This window comes from Haemaphysalis longicornis, unplaced genomic scaffold, assembly GCF_048455015.1.
Source record: "Haemaphysalis longicornis isolate Haplotype H1 unplaced genomic scaffold, Haemaphysalis longicornis Haplotype H1 scaffold_1, whole genome shotgun sequence".
Classification (NCBI taxonomy): Eukaryota; Metazoa; Arthropoda; class Arachnida; order Ixodida; family Ixodidae; genus Haemaphysalis; species Haemaphysalis longicornis.
Window position 1 is genome coordinate 274717893 of NW_027526203.1, and position 20956 is coordinate 274738848.

Sequence of the window (20956 nt, forward strand, 5' to 3'; positions counted from 1 at the left end):
CTGCGGGCGGAACGCAAGGTACATGATGCTCTACCCACTGCGCCACAAAGCCGACACAGAATGGAAGGCTACGAACGCGCCTTATATCCTTGACTCATTCAAACTACGTCAAGAAGCTGCTGATACAACGCATTCACTATCACCAACTCCCCAAACACTAAACGTTAACGCAATACACCCACCCCCTATGCGACGCATTTACTCGAGTCCCCCTCGCGGGCAGATGGGCCCTTTTTATTTCTTTCCCTGATCGAGAGCGTGTCCAAGATTAAACGTGATGCATCTTCCATGTATCGTGGCATGTTTCCTATCGCCGCGCAACAAACTCTAGGGCGTTGATCTGGTGTCGTTCCGCACCTGATGAGGTGTAGAAACGCTCGAACATCTTTCGCCATCTTGGCCATTGTTCTAGGGATCTAACGGGAAACTCATCTGAAGACCCAAGCGATGTCGCGCTTGAAGTGTTGGAGAAGGTCAAGGCGTTTCTGTAGCTTTGCGTCACTCCATCGCCACCGGCCGTGCCCGTGCAATCATTGTCCGTCGTTCTGAGCGTTAGGTCGAACCAGTTTGATCTGCTTGCATTTCTTCTCATCCGTGCCTGCTGTTGTGCTGTCTTGGCGACCAACGTGCTTGTTGGCTGCGCTGATTGCGGTCATTTGCTAATTTTAGATCGTGAGAACATGGATGCTACATAGGGCACTGTTTTAGAGCAATGGTCGGTGTTGGGCTCATGCATGAAAAGACTACCAAGAAGCCGAGTAAAAAGCGTTTTTATACTACGATGTCACCAGACGTTTATTAGCAAGATGTTGACAGGCATTTCTTACTCAGCAGGACCCAGTTGACAATCCCGCATTGGGCGGTGCACTGCCTAAGCCCCGGTGCTTATCGACCAGGGGATGCTATGCCGATTATCGGGCGTATAATCCAAGCTATTGAAAAGAATAACTGAGGTTTGGTGCACCGCCGGCCCATTCCGTGAGGAACTTCAGAACGTCTTGACACTCCGCGCTTCGAGACAGCTGCGAGAAAGAAAGAGACATGCGGTCAGGAAAGAAGGCTGCATTTCTTTAAAAAGTTGCGCAAAATGATAAAGATTGTGCAGTAAAAACTAAGTTTGTTTTACTGGCACGAGAAGTTTTCTACAGCGGGCATATTTTTACTTTTCAAAAATATAAGGCAACGTGTTACGCGTAAGTATACTGCCTAGAAACTGGCTATTCGGCTTGATAAATTTAATCAATAACTAAAGTTAAAGAGTCGCTAAAATTGTTTTGAATGGTATGTAGTAAACTTTCACCTATAGCAAATTAGCAATGCCTCTTTGACGAACGGATTGAATAAATGAACCGTATTGAAATTACGGCTAAACACCTTTCAAACCAGAGGCAATGATCCTAAGTTGAACAAATTTCACGTACTCCAGTTCAGCGAACATTACCTGCTCCAGAGCCGGGTCATGTGGCAGATTACGATCAGAGATGCCAATCCGACCTTTGCTTTTACACTTGCTGTACTTCTAGAACTGCATCGGTTATTTTTATAGTTTCGAACGATGACTTGATGTTCTTATACCTAATGTTCGATATGACATCGTGAGATGCATTCAGGGTACTAAACCCCACAAATACATTTCTGCAGAATGTGAGCGGGGAATATGAAAAGCGATGCGACGTATGCACAACATATTGTTGCGTACAGCAACTACGCGTTCTGGGAAGCGTTGGGCTTTAATGAGGGTTCGAAAAACAGAGAGCAGCGGGGAACAGGGTCAAGCTCAAAAACCGCTCGAGCTGCAAGTTCTAGCCGCCAGCGCGCAACTAATGACAAGGTTTGCTTCGCAACAAGCGCTCTCCTTCATCGCCGACTTCGCTCTTAAGCTTCAGCAGAAGCGCGCCCTCATTTACAAAGCACGTGACAACATTATTCATCTTTTTATCTTGATAAAAAAGTGCATTAGCCTGCTTCCTCAATTGGCTCATTGCAAACTTTTATGTGGACGCTATGTTTGTGATGCATATATTTAAAAAAAAAATCACGAGTACTGTAATGTCTGCTAAAGAAGTCCTTTAGCAGTCAAAATTCAACTTGGGCAATGCGTGCAGAACATCTCATAGTCGTAGCACTCCATCCCCATATCCCTGCCTCTCCCTGTATATTTGTGTAGCTAACAGAAACCCGAAAATTGACCAGTGATTCTAGTGGGTCATTAATTCACTGGACCCGCCGCGGTGGCTCAGTGGCTAAGGCGTTGCGCTGCTGAGCACGAGGTCGCGGGTTAGATTCCCGGCCGCGGCGGCCGCTTTTCTGATGGAGGCGAAAAGCAAAAACGCCCGTCTGTACGAGATGATCCCCACGTGGTCGAAATTAATCCGGAGCCCTCCACTACGGCGCGCCTCATCGCCTGCGTTGCGTCGGCGCGTTAAAACCCTACAATCATTCAATCAATCATTAATTCACTGGCAATGGGTGGCCCAGTGATTGTTCTTTCCTGGTGACAAATCAGCGATCATGGGTCATCCGGTTTCATGGGTCGTCCGGGGGAATGGGGACGGGAAGGGGGGGAGGGCAAGGTGGAGGTGAGGAGGAGGGGTAGTGAACGAAGGCGCTACCAGGCGTGGCTTGCAGGATCGTTATCGTCTTTTAAGGTCATTTGCAGTGAAGAAAGCATTCGGGAATGATTTTTTGTCAGAAAAATTATCACAGTTTCGGCCTTTTCAGTTTCCAAGGGAAACATTAACTGTGAAATGATTACCCTTTAATGAAAGGAAGCCACATCGGACCGATGCATTCAAGCGGGTGTTTTACGCCGTAGTTTTTGCCTTTGCGAGATATCGTGATGGTGATCTCCCTCCTTGGGGCGGGACCCGGTGTTGTTTTCCTTGAGCTTAATTTCTCAAGGTCAAATCAAGACGGTTGCGTGCTTTTCGGAAAGATTTCGAGGAGATGTTTCTTTGGACATTTAATAGCCTCAGAAGGTTAAATTTACAAATGGACTATTTAAAAGCTTCCAAAACAGGAAAAGAAAAGGAGTTGCTTGATAGCAATAAGACAACGATATTCAAATATAGTGCTGAAGCGCCCCAAGAGCTGTCACAAACTGAGAGGAAAAGGGCGTTGTAGTGAACAATGTTCTGCCGCAGTGAAAGAGAAAGGTTTTTTGCGCATGCCGGCCGACTGTGCAGCAGCTCGCTGGGTGAAGATTTTAGGTGAGTTTTTTTTCGCCCCTGCGGCAGACGCGTATATGAATGGTGAGCCAGCCTACGTTGGGGTCTCCCACCGTTTGAACTGCCCGGACATACTGGACAACAGCATGAACAAAACTGACGCACACATCTTCATGGCGGCACCAGAATAAAGTAGCAGTTTCTCAAAACGAGCACGGATATTTCGACTCTGCGGGCTCACATTGCCTTCACACGGTATGATTGTTGTCTTCAATTTTTAGCGGCTACCGAAAAGTGCGCTGTTTACACCAGCACTTCAATCACCTTTGTGGCGAGGAGAAATTTGTTCCAGTCATCCTTGTTGCAGACTGCCCCCTGCTTTTGAAACTTGAGCTTGTTCTGCAGCACCGGATAGCCTGAAATGTGAATAGGGCACAAGATGTGAACGAATCGCACGGGACGGTATGTCACACTTATGGGTGCACTACATATACAGTCAAACCCGATTATAACGAACCCGGATAGAGAGAATTATGCTATATATCGAACAAAGAAAGATCAGTTATGAAAATACAAGCGAAACATATTTCTTATAACGAAGTTCACATCTGATATATCGAACTCGGCGCGCCTAGAATTGCCGTCAAAATGCATAATCTCGGAGCGGCGATCGAAATGTTGATTGTCTGCGATGGAAATGTTGAGCCTTCCATGGAGCGACGTGACTCACGGCACTTTCCGTAACTGTTTCCGACGCGGCTGACTCACGATTAAACCCTCCCAGTCAGCGAGTCCGGACCGAGATGGAAGCATCGGCGAACTGTGGGAAGAGCTCTCCAATGTTCCCGATGTTGTGCTGAAAGGAGTGCCCTTCGAGGATTGCCTGAGTTTCGACGACGACGTTGCCATCACTGTGAGCCCCTCAGACACCGACACTGTCGCCGATGTCATGGCTTCTGGCGCTGCTGGAAGCACCGAAGAGATGGGGATGTCGCGAGCGGAAGCCGTCCGATGCTTAATGAAATGCTTTCGGCAGTCAATGTGCTCCACCAATATTGCTTCGATGTTGAAGGACACGGACTGCAACTAATGCAAATGATGTCTCATGTAGAGAATGCTGTGCTAGTTGTCGCCGCCAAAACGAAAGTGAAAACAAGAATAACCGCTTTTTGGGAAAGTAGGTAGTTACAGCGGAAAGTAGCTTTATTGCTTGCAATAAAGATAGTTTTCTGTGTGGTAATGGCATACTTTATTATGTTCGTTTCTGCATGCGGGGATGGCAGGAGGAGGGGGTGGGGGTGGGGGGTCCCGCGTACTGCGAACTTGTCACAAAAAACTTGTTATGGGCGGGTTCGGCTATTTCGAACTATTGGATATATCGAACTAATCGTGGCGCATATTGCAGTTCGCTATAACCGGGTTTGACTGTATACTGTCAACACCCCCATTTCCATATTTCAGTGTGGTTTTTCAAGTTGTGCTTTGAAAATAATTAGCTCCTTTTCTCAGTATTATATCGAGAATAAAAGACCTTTTTTTATAAACAGTTCTTCAGTGCAGTTTCTTGGTGTTATATGCATACAAGAACTCAACCGAAGGACAAGGGCACTTTCCGTTTTCTTGGTAGGGGTTGACAGCGCGGTAGTTTAAATAAATAAATAAATAAATAAATAAATAAATAAATAAATAAATAAATAAATAAATAAATAAATAAATAAATAAATAAATAAATAAATAAATGCTCTGGCACGTAAGTCTGCTGACGTGTTTTTAATGGGTAAACATTATAGTTTTCCCTGACTATACTTATCAAAGACTTCTTTAGTGCTGCATCGCGTGTGTCGTGCTGGCTCTATGCAGCTCCTCATAATACAGGTTCTTAGTTTCTCTGTATAGTGCTCGGCGTGGTCCGCGGTCTGGTAAACAATGAAGACGAAGCAAGAAAAGCGAAGAAAGAGACGAAAACTCGACGTAGCAGTTGTTTGAAGCACACTCCATGGAGCCACGAGGGGCGCGCACTCATGTTTTGTTCCTTCCACGTTTTTTTTTTTTTTTTTTGCCTCATGAGCAAAAAATCCGGTGGCGTCATTGTCGAATGGCACCAAAACTGACCGACGGCGCTAAAATTAAAAGAGCAAAAACATGTTAAAAAGCTCGGGTTGGCGTCCAGCTTGCAGTAACGACTTGGAAATGGAAGTTTGGTACTTTTCGGCCTGGATGGGTATCAAACTCGACCACTCCGGGGTGCGGGAAAAATACGCTACCGCGACACCACGGATTCTTTTGTTGTTGTTGTTCATTGCCTCGCTTAGCATAACAAGCACAAATTCACCCTTGGAGGTTCATATTAAAAGCAATACTGTACTTTTAGTAGGTAGTTAATATTTTGAGGACTTGGATAACACTTAATACCCTCATTAGTGTCAAAACATTGTTACCAGAACCTTGTTTGGCACACGCTTATTTTGCAAATAATTTCTTTTTTCAAAGTAAGGTACCATTGGTGTAGCATGCACACGAGTATTTGTAACAGAGAATCTGCGTCGCTATACAGCATGGAGACGAGAAGAAAAATAAGGGATAAAATCTGGCGAAAAAAAAAAACGTAGGCCTTTGGTGTCAGGGGGAGGTGCTCTTATTATGTTTAGCTGGAGGACGTCCCTCCCTCCCCCAATAAAAAAAAACGCATCCCAGCGATCGACCAAAACATTCGCTACATTTCCTGGCGTTTTACACAGCGTTCAATCCTTTCCCCATACATCACGGATTCCCCATGGTTCTGGCTGACTAAAAGCACGCCTAGTGCGTACGTCATGGGGCACATGGAGCTGAAGCCGATAGGGAGGAAGTGCGTGCGACGTCGCGTGGCGAGCACAGGTGCACCCAAGCCGAAGAAAACAATTGTTTCTGGAGAAGTAGTGACGTGAAGTGTCCACAGTCAGTCTCGTACGTGCCGTGTCTCGTGATGGAAGGTCTTCTCCGTCGGATGTGCCCACAGTTTCTGTACCGGCTAAGCGCTGTCGACCACGAAAATACGTTAATAAGGCCGAAGCACAGGAGCCGGGCAATGCATTCGGGAGAGCCAAGGCTGCGTAGGAAAGCGAATAAAGAGATGCATTGACCACCGGACTTACCGGTGATGAGGCAGGGCTCGGCGCGCATGGTTCCCTTGGGTCCCTCCAGGGAGGCCTCGTAGAAGCCCTGCTCGTCCGTGGGCAGCGCTTGCTCCACGCCCTGGTTCATGCTTACCGCGAGCACCCACTCCTTGACCTCCTCGTGCTGCGCCTCCTGGAGACAAGGTATCGCGCCCGAGTACGTCTCGATCTTTGTTTTGCCCTGTTCCATATGCTACGCTGCTCGCCAGTGTGGACACAGATTCGTGCTTTATTCTTTCATTGCGTATATGCGGTCGGCTGACTGGCTGTTACGGGGCGGGATTTTTGTTTTTTCCCGGAACCCGTGGCAGCACACACAACGGCCGTTATTTTAGGACTGTGGCTCGTTTATCACGTCCGCCGTAGACATTCAGCCTCGGCCGAGTCTCGAGGCAAGGTGAACTCTTGGGTACCAACTGTGTCAAGTCGCTCGGTGACGCGGCTGTAGATGACAGCCGGAGAAGCACCGCGGTTGCAAAGCATCACGGCGGGGGGAGGGTTACGTCCTCGCACGGCCTGAAGACTTGCTTCTCGTAATATAAGCACTACCTCACTTTAATATAAGCACTACCTCAAAGAAACTAAAATAAGCAGGTCAGTCTAATTAGATGTTTATTCGACACTGCGCTGAACAATACATTTCCGCAAAATACTAAACGCGATAACATGAAAAACAAAGTTGTGAGAGGGGACCGACACTCAACGCACATTTTCATCCGACCCAAAGTTGACCATAAGCGCAAATGTCAGGAAAGGTGCGTACTTTCTCGAGAAACCCGTGGAGCACGGACGATAACGCGGTAAGTATAAGCACGACTTCAGTTTCTGCGAAAAGCGGACCACTTACATCGAGAAACATCTTTTCCGGAAGTGGAATCTCGAACGGGATGTCGGTGTCCTGGAAGTCTGAATGGTCCAGCGTGTCCAGCGACCCTTCCTCAATGGCCTGTGATGGCAACCAAAAGGCCGCAACCGTCACCAGCTTCCCATGTCCACACATCACATATGTATATACGTCCACCCCGGCCTTGTTTAAAATTCGAAGCCGTTTACTTTGGTTGGGTCCCAACGTACAGCGCTAGCATGTGCACCAACGACAATGGCCTGAACCCGTTTTTAAGCTCTACAACTGTTTTTTTTAAATATGATCGGAAAGGGGTCGAAGGCAATAATAATTCAGAAGCAAAATGCAGTGAAAATGCAAGAGGGAATAGTTGACGAACTTCTACTGACATGCCACGCGCCACTGTGCTCGGCTTTACAACTGCCAATTTTCTTTTTCGACAAACACCAAATCCTTCACAATAATTTTTTGCCTAACAAAGAACGCCAATACAGGAGTACGCTTAGTATTTTAACCATGCGTGTTCGTCGAATTATCGACCACAGTTGCGAATTGTAATCAGTATTGTTTACTGGCATCAATTATTTGGAAGCAGTAGTCATTTAATGGGTCAAATGTCATCTAGGGAACTGCGACAAATCAGAGAAGCAGGTCTGAGACTTTTTCGATGTTATCGCGCAGTGACAAAATATGAAAGGAATATTTTGCCACCTAACAAAGTCCTTGACACATTTTGTTCACCTTATGGATGTTCCCAAAATGTTCCCATTGTAAATGTAATAAAAAGAAACGGTACAAAAATAAATAATTTTTTTGGTAACAAGACGGAACCACGCGCAAAACGATTGAGGCCCTTCGAAGTTACGGAGGTAGGCCCTCCAAAACGTTCCACAGTTTACTATTATTCCGTGTGCACTCACAATTTTTGACTCCTTCACTACAACCCGGCTTTCGTTCGCTTACGTCCTTAGTCGCCGTTGTATTCTAGATGTCATGAAGTCCTAAAAGGATTTATTCGGATGCGCTATGTCCGCAGTACTAAAACATACTTCGAAGTATACCTCCCCATTTCACGAAAATCAATGCAATTTAATCTTCATTTTGCGAAGGGTCTACTATTGGTTGGTTACCAGTTAGCTAAAACCACAGCTTCACTGCGTGTGCAGGTAATCTTTTGGAAGTTTACGAGCGAAATCATGGGTTGTTTAACACAGTGGGTTGTAACAAAGTGACTAGGGCTGGAAATACATTTCTAAACTAGTGCTGCGCTGTAAAATTTGACGCCTAAAAACTCCCCATTGTGTCAACGAAAGAAGGTGCATACGTACGCGTAAATATGCTAAAGTACCTACAGGTGCGCCTGTATAAATTAGGCAATTCCTGGCGCCCGTATACTGCTCGTCCGTAACGACGTTTTTGCAAGTTTGTCTACATCAGCGGCATGTCTGGTTCATATTTAAAATACGTACCTCGCATATGTCCAAGTAATGGTTCCAAAAGACGAAGGCCATTCCCTCCCGATTCATAGTCTGAAAAAGAATGCACAGTTTCACAGTTATTTTCCCCCAACACGCTCCATTGTTCAGTGCGCGCATTACGCGTTAAGGGAAAGTCAGATGTGTGAGCTAGGCTACAGCAGCCTGGACAGCACATGGGCTCCTGGACTGAAGAAGCACTCTCCCATTATTGGATAATAAAGGTTTCTCTCTCTCCCTCTCCCATTTCGCAAATCTCTACCTTTCACCTTTGCTTATGGTTGGTGGTGCCGCTACTTACTGTGCCCTGTCTCACTTACGTAAATACTGTCGCAGAGGTCCTTTGAGTGGATCAATTTTTAATAACACGTAAAGGATTAATTAAAAGCAAGCCTATTGAAAGTTTTATTTCTTCTGTTCCTTAATTCCATTCCAATATTTGTTCCTTTCCACACACTGAAGCGATGTCCGCGACCATAAAGGTAGTGCCAGTGCGACAAAATTTTGACGAGCGCTGCATTACGTATGCTATTGCAACGTTTACACAATGTTCTCTTGCTTGACGATGTTCTCTCACTCGACTAGTTCGATAGTGGATCTGGGATACTGGATGGCTGCATATACCATGGTGGCACCAAGCTAGCTTCTGTCAGAGCCCTTCTCTTTTTACTAGCGCCGATGCATGTTTGGCAACAAGGATCGGAGCAAACACTAATGTAGGTAGTCATTGCCTCTTCTGCAAGTACGATTTTACTTCGGCGTGTATCGTGCTCTGAACAGAAGAATGAAATTTCGTCATCTTAGTGTGCAATTTTCTCGTCCGTACAGGCGCCCCCGGGCAGTGTGCATGCGCGTAGTGGACAGCTTGCCTTGCAGGCGAGTCCCGCCTCGTAGAAGGCCTTGTCTGCCGGGATGTGCTCCGTGTAGCGCAGCAGCGACACGGATATCTTGGTGGCGTGCTCGGCGAGCGTATCCTGGCCCTGGCAGGCCGACCTGGTGGCGTAGTAGTTGCTCACCAGCAGCAGCCTCGAGAAGTCGGCCGCGTCGTGCATGTGGCTCGTTTCGAGGTTCTTCACCTGCACGCCGCGCCAACCTCCTTTCAAATCCGCTCAAGAATGTGGGTTTGTTTTTGTGAGAGTAAACTCGAATGAGGGATCCAGCTGATATTTCGAGGTTCCCCTTCGCTTACGTTGTCTGCCGAAGCGCAATGGTAAAAATGTCACTTCAAATGCCACTCCTGCGGACATCCAGGGTGTTGCGACGATAATTGGAACACTTTTTTTTTCCCTGAGTGAACCACTGGTCGGTTCGTGCTCAAACTTCACATGAAGGTCGCATTTTGTGATCTATTTTGTTTCACACGGGGAACAACGACGGTACTTACCTGTTCATTCTGAAAATAAATGAATAATATTTTCACCTATGGGAAAATGGCGGCCGATTTGGACGTGCGAGCGAGTGCAAACTGATCTTGGAACGACGGCTCCACCTGGGGTATGCATGGCGAAACGGACGATGGGGATTCACGCTCTTTCCACGGCAGGAAGGAGCCAAATGGGGTAGTAGGCGATCAGAAAATGTGAAAGCAGCTTTTCTGGTCGTCTGCTACCTCATTTGATTCCTTCCACGGTAGGAAGAAGCCAAATGAGGTAGCAGAAGATCAAAAAATGTGAAAGTAGGTAAGCAAACAAATACAACGTTTCTTGGCAACGACGAACCGTGGGGATATTTTATTATGGTTGGTATCAGCAATTATGCAAGTATTTGTGATCATCGTAAACTAGGGACGAAACAGATTTTCTGATCGTCTGCTACCTCATTTGGCTCCTTCCTACCGTGAATCCTCATCATCCTTTTTACTTGGGTACCCCAGGTGGCGCCGTTGTTCCAAGGTCAGCTTGCACTGTCTCGCACGTCCAAATCGGTCGTCATTTTCCCATAGGCGACAATCGTTTTTATTTATTTTCAGAATAAACAGGTAAGTACCGTCGTTGTTCCCCGTGTCAAACAAAATAGACTACAAAATTAATTCGACCTCCGTGTGAAGTTTGAGCGCGAAACGAGCAGCGGTTCGCTCACAAAAAAAAAAATTGAAGTGTTCCAATAATCGTCGTAACACCCTGTACATGGCCTAGACTACCGGTTTAGGAGAAGCCCTCAACGTTGAATAGGTTTTTTTGATGGAAAAATTTGACATCCATCTAAAACAGCCGAAGAAAAATTATTTGTGGAGCAGCATCCAAACCCAGGACCATCAGCTATCTAGCGTAGTCAGCAGCTCTACCAACTGAGCTAACCAGGAGGCTACATATATTTTTTTTTGTAACGCTAACTTTAGTTACACATGAATATACAACGTACGTAGGAGGTTACGCAGTAATCAGTAGTAGAACATCAAACGTGGTCGGTTACAACTTTCTAATAAGGTGACAATGAACATACACCTATGAAAGAGAACATAATTCAAGGAAGCGTTACATTGTTCTCGGGTATCCAAGGTGACTCGAATGGGCATTTAAAAAACACGAGACTAAAAAAAAAGGGGGGGGGAAGGGGAGATAACTATGACAACAAGAGCAAATGATATATGAGAGAGAGAGAGAGAGAACAATCTTTAATGAGTCTGGCGATGTCAGCCGAGCTAAACCGCCTGGCTTGCTACGCCAGATGAATGCTGTGACAATGATGATTATAATGATGAAGAGGAACACATGATTTGAACAATTAACAAAGTCTGATCAAGGCTTGTGGCTTTTAGATAGGCCAGTAAAGCTTTTGTGGCACGAAAGGCACGTTTGGAAGAATTCCAGGGACCTAATACGTCTCTCAGTTCTAGCCCTACGGAGAGCGGCCGGCCCAGAGACACTGAAAGGCACACTCTTTGCGTACTAAATCGCGCACAGTCACAAATGAGGTGTTGCAGATCTTCACGGACACCACACTGTGGGCACAGAGGCGAGGTGGACTGATTGATTTTGTAGCAGTAGTATCGCGTGTAGGCGACGTTCAACCGCATGCGGTGGAGTACTGCTTCATCATGCTTCGATATTCCAGGTGGCATGCTCAAGTTAGAGTGCGGGTCGATAGAGAGGAGGGGCGCGTAATGATGGGATGCGTCTGTCCAAATCGAACGCTGCATGCTCCATGCCACACTGGATGCAAGTGCTGAAGCATCTTTCCGAGAAAATGGTACCGGTACTTGTGGTCCACGTTTGTTATGCGCTATGAATGCAGCAGCGTCCGCCTTCACATTTCCAGTTATTCCGCAATGGGCAGGAACCCACTGGAGTGTTATTTGATGACGCGCCTGCAGAGATTGAAGATGCAAAGCATGTACATCAAGCACAAGCTGATCTTTGGGGAAAGACGCCAAACATTGCAGTGCAGCCCGAGAGTCCGTGAAGATGGCCCACACGCGTGCAGGCTGCTCGATGATATAAGCCAAGGCCAGCCGCAGAGCTGCGAGTTCGGTAGCCGTAGATGAGGTTTTGTGGCTTAGAATGGCACTGAGGGTGGTGCGAGATGAAGGTATCCACACCGCGACAGTGGATGATGTGGATGACACCGATCCATCAGTGTACTCCGTATGTGTAGTGGATATATTCAAGGGCAAAAAACCGCAGACCGGCAGGCGGAATATGCTCCTTGCTTGAAATTCCGGGCACTGTGGTCACTATTTTTATCGTTGGGAACATCCAGGGCGGATGCAGCGGGAGAGCTGGCGGCTGGTAATGATGAGGCAGCAAGTCACGCACTTCAGGGACCGAACTTGGCGCTAAAGGGTGATCACATTGCCTTGCCACAATCCGCAGTCGCACGCGAAGAAGCTCCTGCGCGCCGAGAGCCAAGGGTGACAGGCGTCGGCACTCCGTCAGTGTTCCCACAGTCGACGTAGTTCTCGGGACACCAATGCAGGTCCTCAATATCTGTGCTTGCATGGATTCTAGAGCCTTAATCGTTCCTTTAGAGAGGGGGGCCAATACAGGGATGCTGTAACGTATCACATTACAAAAGAAAATCTACGGGCCTATAAGCCGGCGCCAATCTCGCATATAAGATAAGTGGGAATGGTCAAACAAAACAGGCATGCGTTGACCCGTTAAGCTCTCGCCATTTTGTATGGGCCATAGAGGTGTACATTTTTGTGCCTCTCCTGCGAGCACTCGGAGCTTCCGTCCATCCATAACGAGACCTTCGCTTTTGTTGGAAGCGGCCCCCTTGCGGCACAGTGGCTCCAGATAAAGGGCGAAAGGCAGGGGAGCCATGGGACAGCCTTGGCGAACCAAACTAGTCATGATGTGGGTTCCTACTTACCCATTCAAGATTATGCTCGTCGTTATTTGACTGTAGTATTTATATCCTGGTGTCTCCTACGCCGCAGTGCATTAGAAGTGTAAACAGAAACGAGCGTTGTACCCTGTCGAATGCCTTCCTAAGGTCGAGCTGAGTCACAGCCAGCGGAGCTAACCCTAGCTTTCCCGCCTCACAAGTGGTCCTCACCCAAGTGAAGTTGGAGTTTATTGTTCGGCCTTTAAAACCGCAAGTCTCGTGTGGGCCTACTACCACACTAAGGGCTGGTACGAGTCCTTGAGCCAGTATCCGCGCCAGGATTTTGTAGTCCGACGACAGAAGGGAAATTGGGCGGAAATCGGATGTGCTCGGGGTTGAACCAGATTGTGGTGTTTTAGGCCGTAGGACCAGATGGAAATTTCGCATTTAGCGCTAGCCGTTTCTAGCGCTAGAGGGAACTAATCGGCTCGAAGTGAGGACAAGAGTCGTTTCTGAAAGAGCCGTTTAGTTTTCCTTTGTAGTCGTACGGCTTCATTTCAAGTCGATGCAATTTTTTTTCTTTGCATAGACATTTCCACTCTAATGCATATGCTTCATCTATTAAATCCGCCAGTAGAGAAATTCAAATGAACATTGAGCCGCGGCACGAGAAATGCTGCGGTTATTGTTCTGTTCAAACGAAGAAGTATAAGCGCGATCGTCGACTCTATATTTCATACTGTCTCTCAAAACTAGAGTAGGTTCACGCGTTGGCAGGCACATTAATGGGTCTGCAACTCTGCATGCAGAACTCCGTTAAACAGCGCAGTGCCATAAACTGGTTGCACGAGGGCCGGGCGTGCTTACGAGGTCGTGCAAGACGTCCCTCAGCTCCGACCAAGGCCGGTATGCCTGCACTCCGTACAGGCCCGGCAGCGCGAACACGCTGGCCACGATGTGGCGGTATATGTTGAAGTTCTGGGTCAGCGCCGGCGCTCCGTAGTCGGCGTAGAGGCGCAGGGCATCCAGCGGCGACCCCTCCCGGATTTTCTCGCTGGCACACAGCGCCACGTACTTGTGCAGCACCTGCAAGCCCGCTTATGACCTAAGCGCCATGGCGAGCGCAGCACAAATAATGTCGCGCCGAACTTCAGCATTTTTTCGGCGTAACGTGAAATAAAAATTGCGAATATCCAATGACAGCGCGAACGGGAAACCTTCGACTGCAGCGAATTCGTCTCGGGTGTTGATGCTCCGCCCTTGTGTTAAGTACAGAACTGTTGCGTCCCCGGCCATCTCGCTGCAGCCCTGGACAAAGGGCACTCTGACTTGCTCCAACTGGTTCACTTTTCTCGCTTATATTTGGAGGACGGCACAACTATTCCTGGAAACAAAAGTTAACGACGTATGGGAGCGAGATAGTTGGCACCCCATTTAGAACACCGTTAAGCACAGCAAAGGTGATAAAGGACGTAGAAGACAAGGACCGCCGCTACTTACAGCTGAATATTAAAATTGACAAAGGGACATATAAATAAAAAAAAGAACAACACGCTCACATTACCACAGAAGTTCATCGCGCCACTGCGCAGCCTCCCACACACCCCGTCATACACGCATGCAGAGGTCGGCGAACTCACTCATGAGTCCACTCACTCAGACTCATTTGGACTCAAACTCACGCGTGAGTTTGAGTTTGAGTGAGCGCGAGGCTAGTGTGGCATGGTGAGTTTGGGCTTGAGTGAGTTTGAGCCGAGTGATCCCGACTGAGTTTGAGTCCGATTGAGTTTGAGTACGCCTGAGACCTAGTGAATTCTGAGTCCATTTTGAGTTCTGAGCACATTTTGAGTTTGAGTCCATTTTGAGTTCTGAGTACATTTTGAGTTTGAGTCCATTTTGAGTTCTGAGTACATTTTGAGTTTGAGTCCATTTTGAGTTCTGAGTGCATTTGAGTTTGAATCCATTTTGAGTTCTGAGTACACTTTGAGTTTGAGTCCATTTTGAGTTCTGAGTACATTTTGAGTTTGAGTCCATTTTGAGTTCTGAGTACATTTGAGTTTGAGTCCATTTTGAGTTTGAGTTCATTTTGAGTTCTGAGTACATTTTGAGTTTGAGTCCATTTTGAGTTCTGAGTAGATTTTGAGTTTGAGTACATTTTGAGTTTGATTTCATATTGAGTTTTGAGTACATTTTGAGTTCTGAGTACATAGGAGTTTTGAGTCCATTTTGAGTTTGAGTACATATGAGTAGCCTAGCAGGCAGCTATGGTTGGCTGTTAAGTTTCATGCGTCACTGTGGGCTCGGAATTCAGGTTACCTGCGGGTACGGCACCAATCGCGATCTGCATGATCGGTTGGGAGGGAGGGGGTGGCTGATTTTTTAAATGCAGAGCATTTCTTTAACTCAGGATGTCACCCGGCGTTGGCGTGCCTCGGCGTCCGCAACAGCCGTTCCAGGTGCGCCCTCTCCCCCACTCCTCCTCGCCTGCTCTCCGCTGCTCCTCGCGTGTTCTCTGCGTGCTCGGATCGCGTTCAGCAACAGGTGGGGCGCGCATGCGTCGTAGTTTGGCGCGGGAGCAACAACAGTTGTGGCGTGATCGTGACGTAGTCGTGACGTGGTCGTGGCGCGGTCGTGCCGTGATGGGGCGGTTCTCGGCGTTCGCTCTCGCTGTCAATTTCTTTCGAACCAGATAAAATCGGGTATGTGCGCCCCCCGAAAATGCTCTGCATTTGACCGTGCCCCTCTGGAGGGGGATGTTTTTAGTTCTCATCTTGTGTAATAGATGGACCCGCCAGGCTTACACCATGAAGCTATAGATGTTTCTTTTTTAGTTTCTTGTTGAATTTTCATGGCCATAAGCACTTCCTGTATTCCTAATTTTTGCGGCTGAGCGCGTGAGTGATAATTGACTGGTGAGGTCATAAAAAAGGGTTGTCTTAACTTTTCCTCCTGATGGATCCACTAAGAGGGTGGGAAAGGGTGGTGGGAAAGCACACGGCGGCGCTGGAGTGCTGGTTGTTCGCCTGCTACTGTTAACGGCTTGATATACTAGGGGTCACAAAGGAAGAGGTGAGAGCCGGGGGGAAATGGGGGCGGGGGCTGTCCTTTCTGCTGTTTCAAATAAATTAGCTGAATTGACTGGGCAGCGCCCCTTAAGACAGAATAATGACCACATTAGATTGGGTGAAAAGTGAAACCGATGAGGCCAAGGCGTGTAAGGTATCAAATGAAAGGTCCGAATTAACGGAATCAAGCGGAGTAAATAAAAAAATGCTTCCTGATTGTAGTCATCAGGCAGTCATAAATAGTCATAGATTGGGTTAAAATTTAAAATGACGCTGCGAGGGCACGTGGGGAATCAAATTCAAGGTCTCGATGTGGGGAATCATTCGGGACGAAAATGAGTTATGGATATATCATGACGTAGTCATGGTAAATCAAAGATTCAGTTAAAATTCAGGTTCATGACGCTAGGGCGTATCAAATTAAAGGTCTCGATGAGGGTAATTACGTGCTTCCTGATTATTATCATGACAGTCAAAATGGGTCATAAATTAGGTTACAATTCACAATGATGCCACTGGGTGTCCGGGGTATCAAATTGAAGGTCCCGATAAGGAAAATCACGTGGGACAAAAATGTGGTAGGGCTATATCATGAGATAGTCATGGTTAGTCATTGATTGGTTTAATTTCAAATTGATTCTGCTAGGATGTGATGGGTATCAAATTAACGGTCTTGATGAGCGGAATCACGTGGGAGAAATACAAAAATGCTTCCTGGTTATAACCATTAGATTGTCATGGCGAGTAATATTGGGGTAAAATTCGAAGTGACCCCGCTACGGCGTGTAGGGTATCAAATTTACGGTCTTGACGAGGGGAGTCACGTGGTACAGATAAAAAAGGCTTCGTAGTTCGAATCATGAGATAGTCATTATGAGTCATAGATTGGGTTAAATTCAAGGTGAGGCCGCTGAAGCATGTGGGGCGTCAAATTGAAGGTTCCAGTTAGGGGAATCACGTCGGACACCTAAATAATGCGTCCTGGTTACAGTCATGAGAGTCATGGTTATTTTGACTGGTATGAATTCCATATTACCCTGCTAGGGTGTGTGGGGTATCAAATTAAAGGTCTCGTCGAGGGGGATCACGTGGGACAAATATAAAAATGCTTTCTGGTTATAATTATGATTATATAGCAAAAGGTATATAGCAAAAGGTACACACTCACACTCACACGCTCACTCACTCACACTCACCCTCACTCACACTCACTCACTCACACTCACCCACACTCACTCACTCATACTCTCACTCACACTCACACTCTCACTCCCACTCCCATTCTCACGCTCACTCTCACTCACACTCTCACTCTTACTCACACTCACTCTCACTCACCCTCACACTCTCACTCTCACTCTCACTCTCACTCCCACTCACACTCACACTCTCACTCACTCTCACTCTCACTTACACTCTCACTCTCAATCACACTCTCACTCTCACTCACACTCTCACTCACACTCTCACTCACACTCACACTCTCACTCTCACTTACACTCTCATTTACACTTACACCTACACTTACACTCACACTCACACTCTCACTCACACTCTCACTAACACTCACACTCACACTCACACTCTCACTCATACTCACACTCATACTCATACTCATACTCTCACTCTCACACTCTCACACACTCACACTCTCACACTCTTACTCACACTCACACTCTCACTCCACTCACACTCACACTCACACTCTCACTCACACTCACACTTTCACTCTCACTCACACTCTCACTCGCACTCTCACTCATACTAACACTCACACTATGGGAACAGGTTAAGCGCCAGGCACAACTGGAGGAAGTAAAACAGACAGGAAAGGGGCGCACTAACAACTGAGCTTTATTCGTTCCGAAAGCGATTATAAAGGCACGAAAAACACCATGTGACACTAGTTGCAACACGTGTGGAAACGATTACAGCTGCCGGACTCGCCTAACTAATCATCCAGATAATCCACCTCACTCGAAAGAAGGTCAACTGAAGGTTTGCTGACACATCGGTCCCCCATCTTTTTTATGACGTAGACCTCGAACTCTTCCCGTTCTTCTTTTTTGCGATATGAATGCAGCACTCGGGTCCTCTCAAACGCTGGTTCGCAGCCCTTTGGCTTGCTGTCAGTTTTACAGTGAAGAGCCAGATTGCTTCCTGTTTCCCGTCTTCAGCGTCGCCGCATGTTCACGCAACTGGTCGTTGAGGCAGCGCCCCGTCTGTCCTACGTCTACACGGCCACACTTCAAGGGGATCTGATACACTACGTTTTTTGAACACTTCACAAACGCAGTGGCATGCTTCTTGCTGCAGACAGGAGGCCTTGGTCCGCATCGGTTAACTATGCGGCACATAGTTCCGAGTTTTTTGGTAGCGCTGAAGACCACGCGCACACCGGCACGCTCGGCATTTTTCTTGAAGGACCACGTTTGCTGGGTGTACTCCCCCCGCTCCAAAAAAGCCTTGCTTCCGTTCACCTCTGGTCACTCCAAGTTGGTCAAGCGGGGCATAGCGGTCGCTGCCTTGAGGAACGCCCTTGTAAGGTCCTGCCAGCACCAGATACAGGAGAGTTTTGTCTCGCAGGTCGGGAGACTGTTCCAGGCGGGCTTCCCTGCATCGATGCTTTGCGGCTTGGCGGGTAAGCTTTTAAATGAGCAGCACGAAGGAGCCAGCCAGTCGAACATCGGACAGAAGGAAAGGCAGAAGATTGCCGTCATCCCATACATACATGGGATATCGTATCGCGTAAAGAAAAATGCGGAGCGTGCCGGTGTGCGCGTGGTCTTCAGCCCTCCAAACAAACTCGGAACTATGTGCCGCATAGTTAACCGATGCGGACCCAGGCCTCCTGTCTGCAGCAAGAAGCATGCCACTGCGTTTGTGAAGTGTTCAAAAAACGTAGTGTATCAGATCCCCTTGAAGTGTGGCCGTGTATACGTAGGACAGACGGGGCGCTGCCTCAACGACCGGTTGCGTGAACATGCGGCGACGCTGAAGACGGGAAACAGGAAGCAATCTGGCTCTTCACTGTAAGACTGACTGCAAGCCAAAGGGCTGCGAACCAGCGTTTGAGAGGACCCGAGTGCTTCATTCATATCGCAAAAAAGAAGAACGGGAAGTGTTTGAGGCCTACGTCATAAAAAAGATGGGGGACCGATGTGTCAGCAAACCTTCAGTTGACCTTCTTTCGAGTGAGGTGGATTATCTGGATGATTAGTAAGGCGAGTGCGGCAGCTGTAATCGTTTCCACACGTGGTGCAACTAGTGTCACATGGTGTTCTTCGTGCCTTTATAATCGCTTTCAGAACGAATAAAGCTCAGTTGTTAGTGCGCCCCTTTCCTGTCTGTTTTACTTCCTCCAGTTGTGCTTGCGCTTAACCTTTTCCCATGATGAAGTACCAACTTGCTCGCATCGACACATTAATTCAGCTCACTCACACTCTCACTCTCACTCTCACTCACACTCTCACTCTCACTCACACTCTCACTCTTACTCTCACTCTCAGTCACATTCACACTCTCACTCTCACGCTCACTCTCACTCTCACTCACACTCTCACTCACGCTCTCACTCTCACTCTCACTCTCACACTCACACTCACACTCTTACTCTTACTATTACTCTTACTTACTCTCACTCCCACTCACACTCTCACTCTCACTCTCACTCACAGGCACACTCATGGTCTCACTCTCACTCTCACTCACACTCACACTCTCACTCACACTCTCACTCTCACTCTCACTCACACTCACACTCAACTCACACTCTCACTCACACTCTCACTCTTACTCACACTCACACTCTCACTCACTCTCACTCACACTTTCACTTTCACTCACACACTCACTCTCACTTTCACACTCACACTCACACTCTCACACTCACTCTCACTCTCACATCCACTCTCACACTCTCACTCTCTCCCTGTCTCAATCTCTGTGAGGCCATTTGAGTTCTGAATTCATTGTGAGTTCTCTGCCGATTTTGAGTTCTGAGTTCATTTTGAGTTTTGAGTACATTTTGAGTTTTGAGTCCATTTTGAGTTTGAGTACATTTTGAGTTTTGAGTACATTTTGAGTTTTGAGTACATTTTGAGTTTGAGTACATTTTGAGTTTTGAGTACATTTTGAGTTTTGAGTTCACTTTGAGTTTCAGTACATTTTGAGTTTTGAGTCCATTTTGAGTTTTGAGTCCATTTTGAGTTTGAGTACATTTTGAGTTGTGAGTCCATTTTGAGTTTGAGTACACTTTGAGTTTGAGTACATTTTGAGTTTTGAGTACATTTTGAGTTTTGAGCCCATATTGAGTTTGAGTACATTTTGAGTTCGAGTACATTTTGAGTTTTGATTACATTTTGAGTTTGAGTACATTTTGAGTTCTGAGTACATTTTGAGTTTTGAGTCCGAGTGAGTTCTGAGTTTTGCGCTCAATGTGAGTTTGAGTTTGAGTGAGCGCAGATGTGCTGCTCAGCATTGAGTCTGAGTTTGAGTGAGTGGTGATTCGAAAAAAAAAATTGTGAGTGAGTTTCAGTGAGCCACGCCAACTTTGCCGAGGTATGCACGCATGTGTCAAGAACGTCCATCCAAGGATGCCAGCTCGTTCGAGATCAAAGATAAGGATGTTGTTCTTGCGCAGTCACTAACCCGCTGCATTTCCGCGGCTTCAACAATCTCTGGCGTGCGCTGATCAGCGTCTAGAAATATCACTGTACAAGCACCGTACAGAGGCTCGCAGTCGTCGCACTCTTGGCAATGGTTAGCCGAATTACCATCTTTGCCTTTCTGTACTTTGTTAAATGCTCCCGTAAGCGATTGTTGAGGCACCGGCCCATCTGGCCAGCGTATGCTCTTTTACAAGAGAGGGGTTACTTGTATACGACCCCTTTCGCGCAACTCACGTACTGCGCCCGGTTATTAACAAGGTATTTCATCTTTCCTTTTCTCACGGAGCAAGTTTTTCTGCAAAGACTAGATA

General features: G+C 47.1%; 1 protein-coding gene across 1 annotated transcript in view; it reads right to left on the bottom strand.

Annotated features, from left to right (window-relative positions):
* Positions 1 to 929: 929 nt before the first annotated feature.
* Positions 930 to 20956, bottom strand: part of Oseg2 (intraflagellar transport protein Oseg2) — a 127341-nt gene continuing 107314 nt past the window's right edge. The window contains exons 36-42 of the mRNA XM_077678143.1: positions 13778 to 13996; positions 9511 to 9717; positions 8636 to 8695; positions 7170 to 7268; positions 6302 to 6455; positions 3492 to 3583; positions 930 to 1022 (exon numbers count right to left, since the gene is read on the bottom strand). Of these exons, the coding sequence (XP_077534269.1) occupies positions 933 to 1022; positions 3492 to 3583; positions 6302 to 6455; positions 7170 to 7268; positions 8636 to 8695; positions 9511 to 9717; positions 13778 to 13996 (921 nt within the window). The 3' untranslated portion in view covers positions 930 to 932. The remainder of the gene's footprint in view (positions 1023 to 3491; positions 3584 to 6301; positions 6456 to 7169; positions 7269 to 8635; positions 8696 to 9510; positions 9718 to 13777; positions 13997 to 20956) is intronic.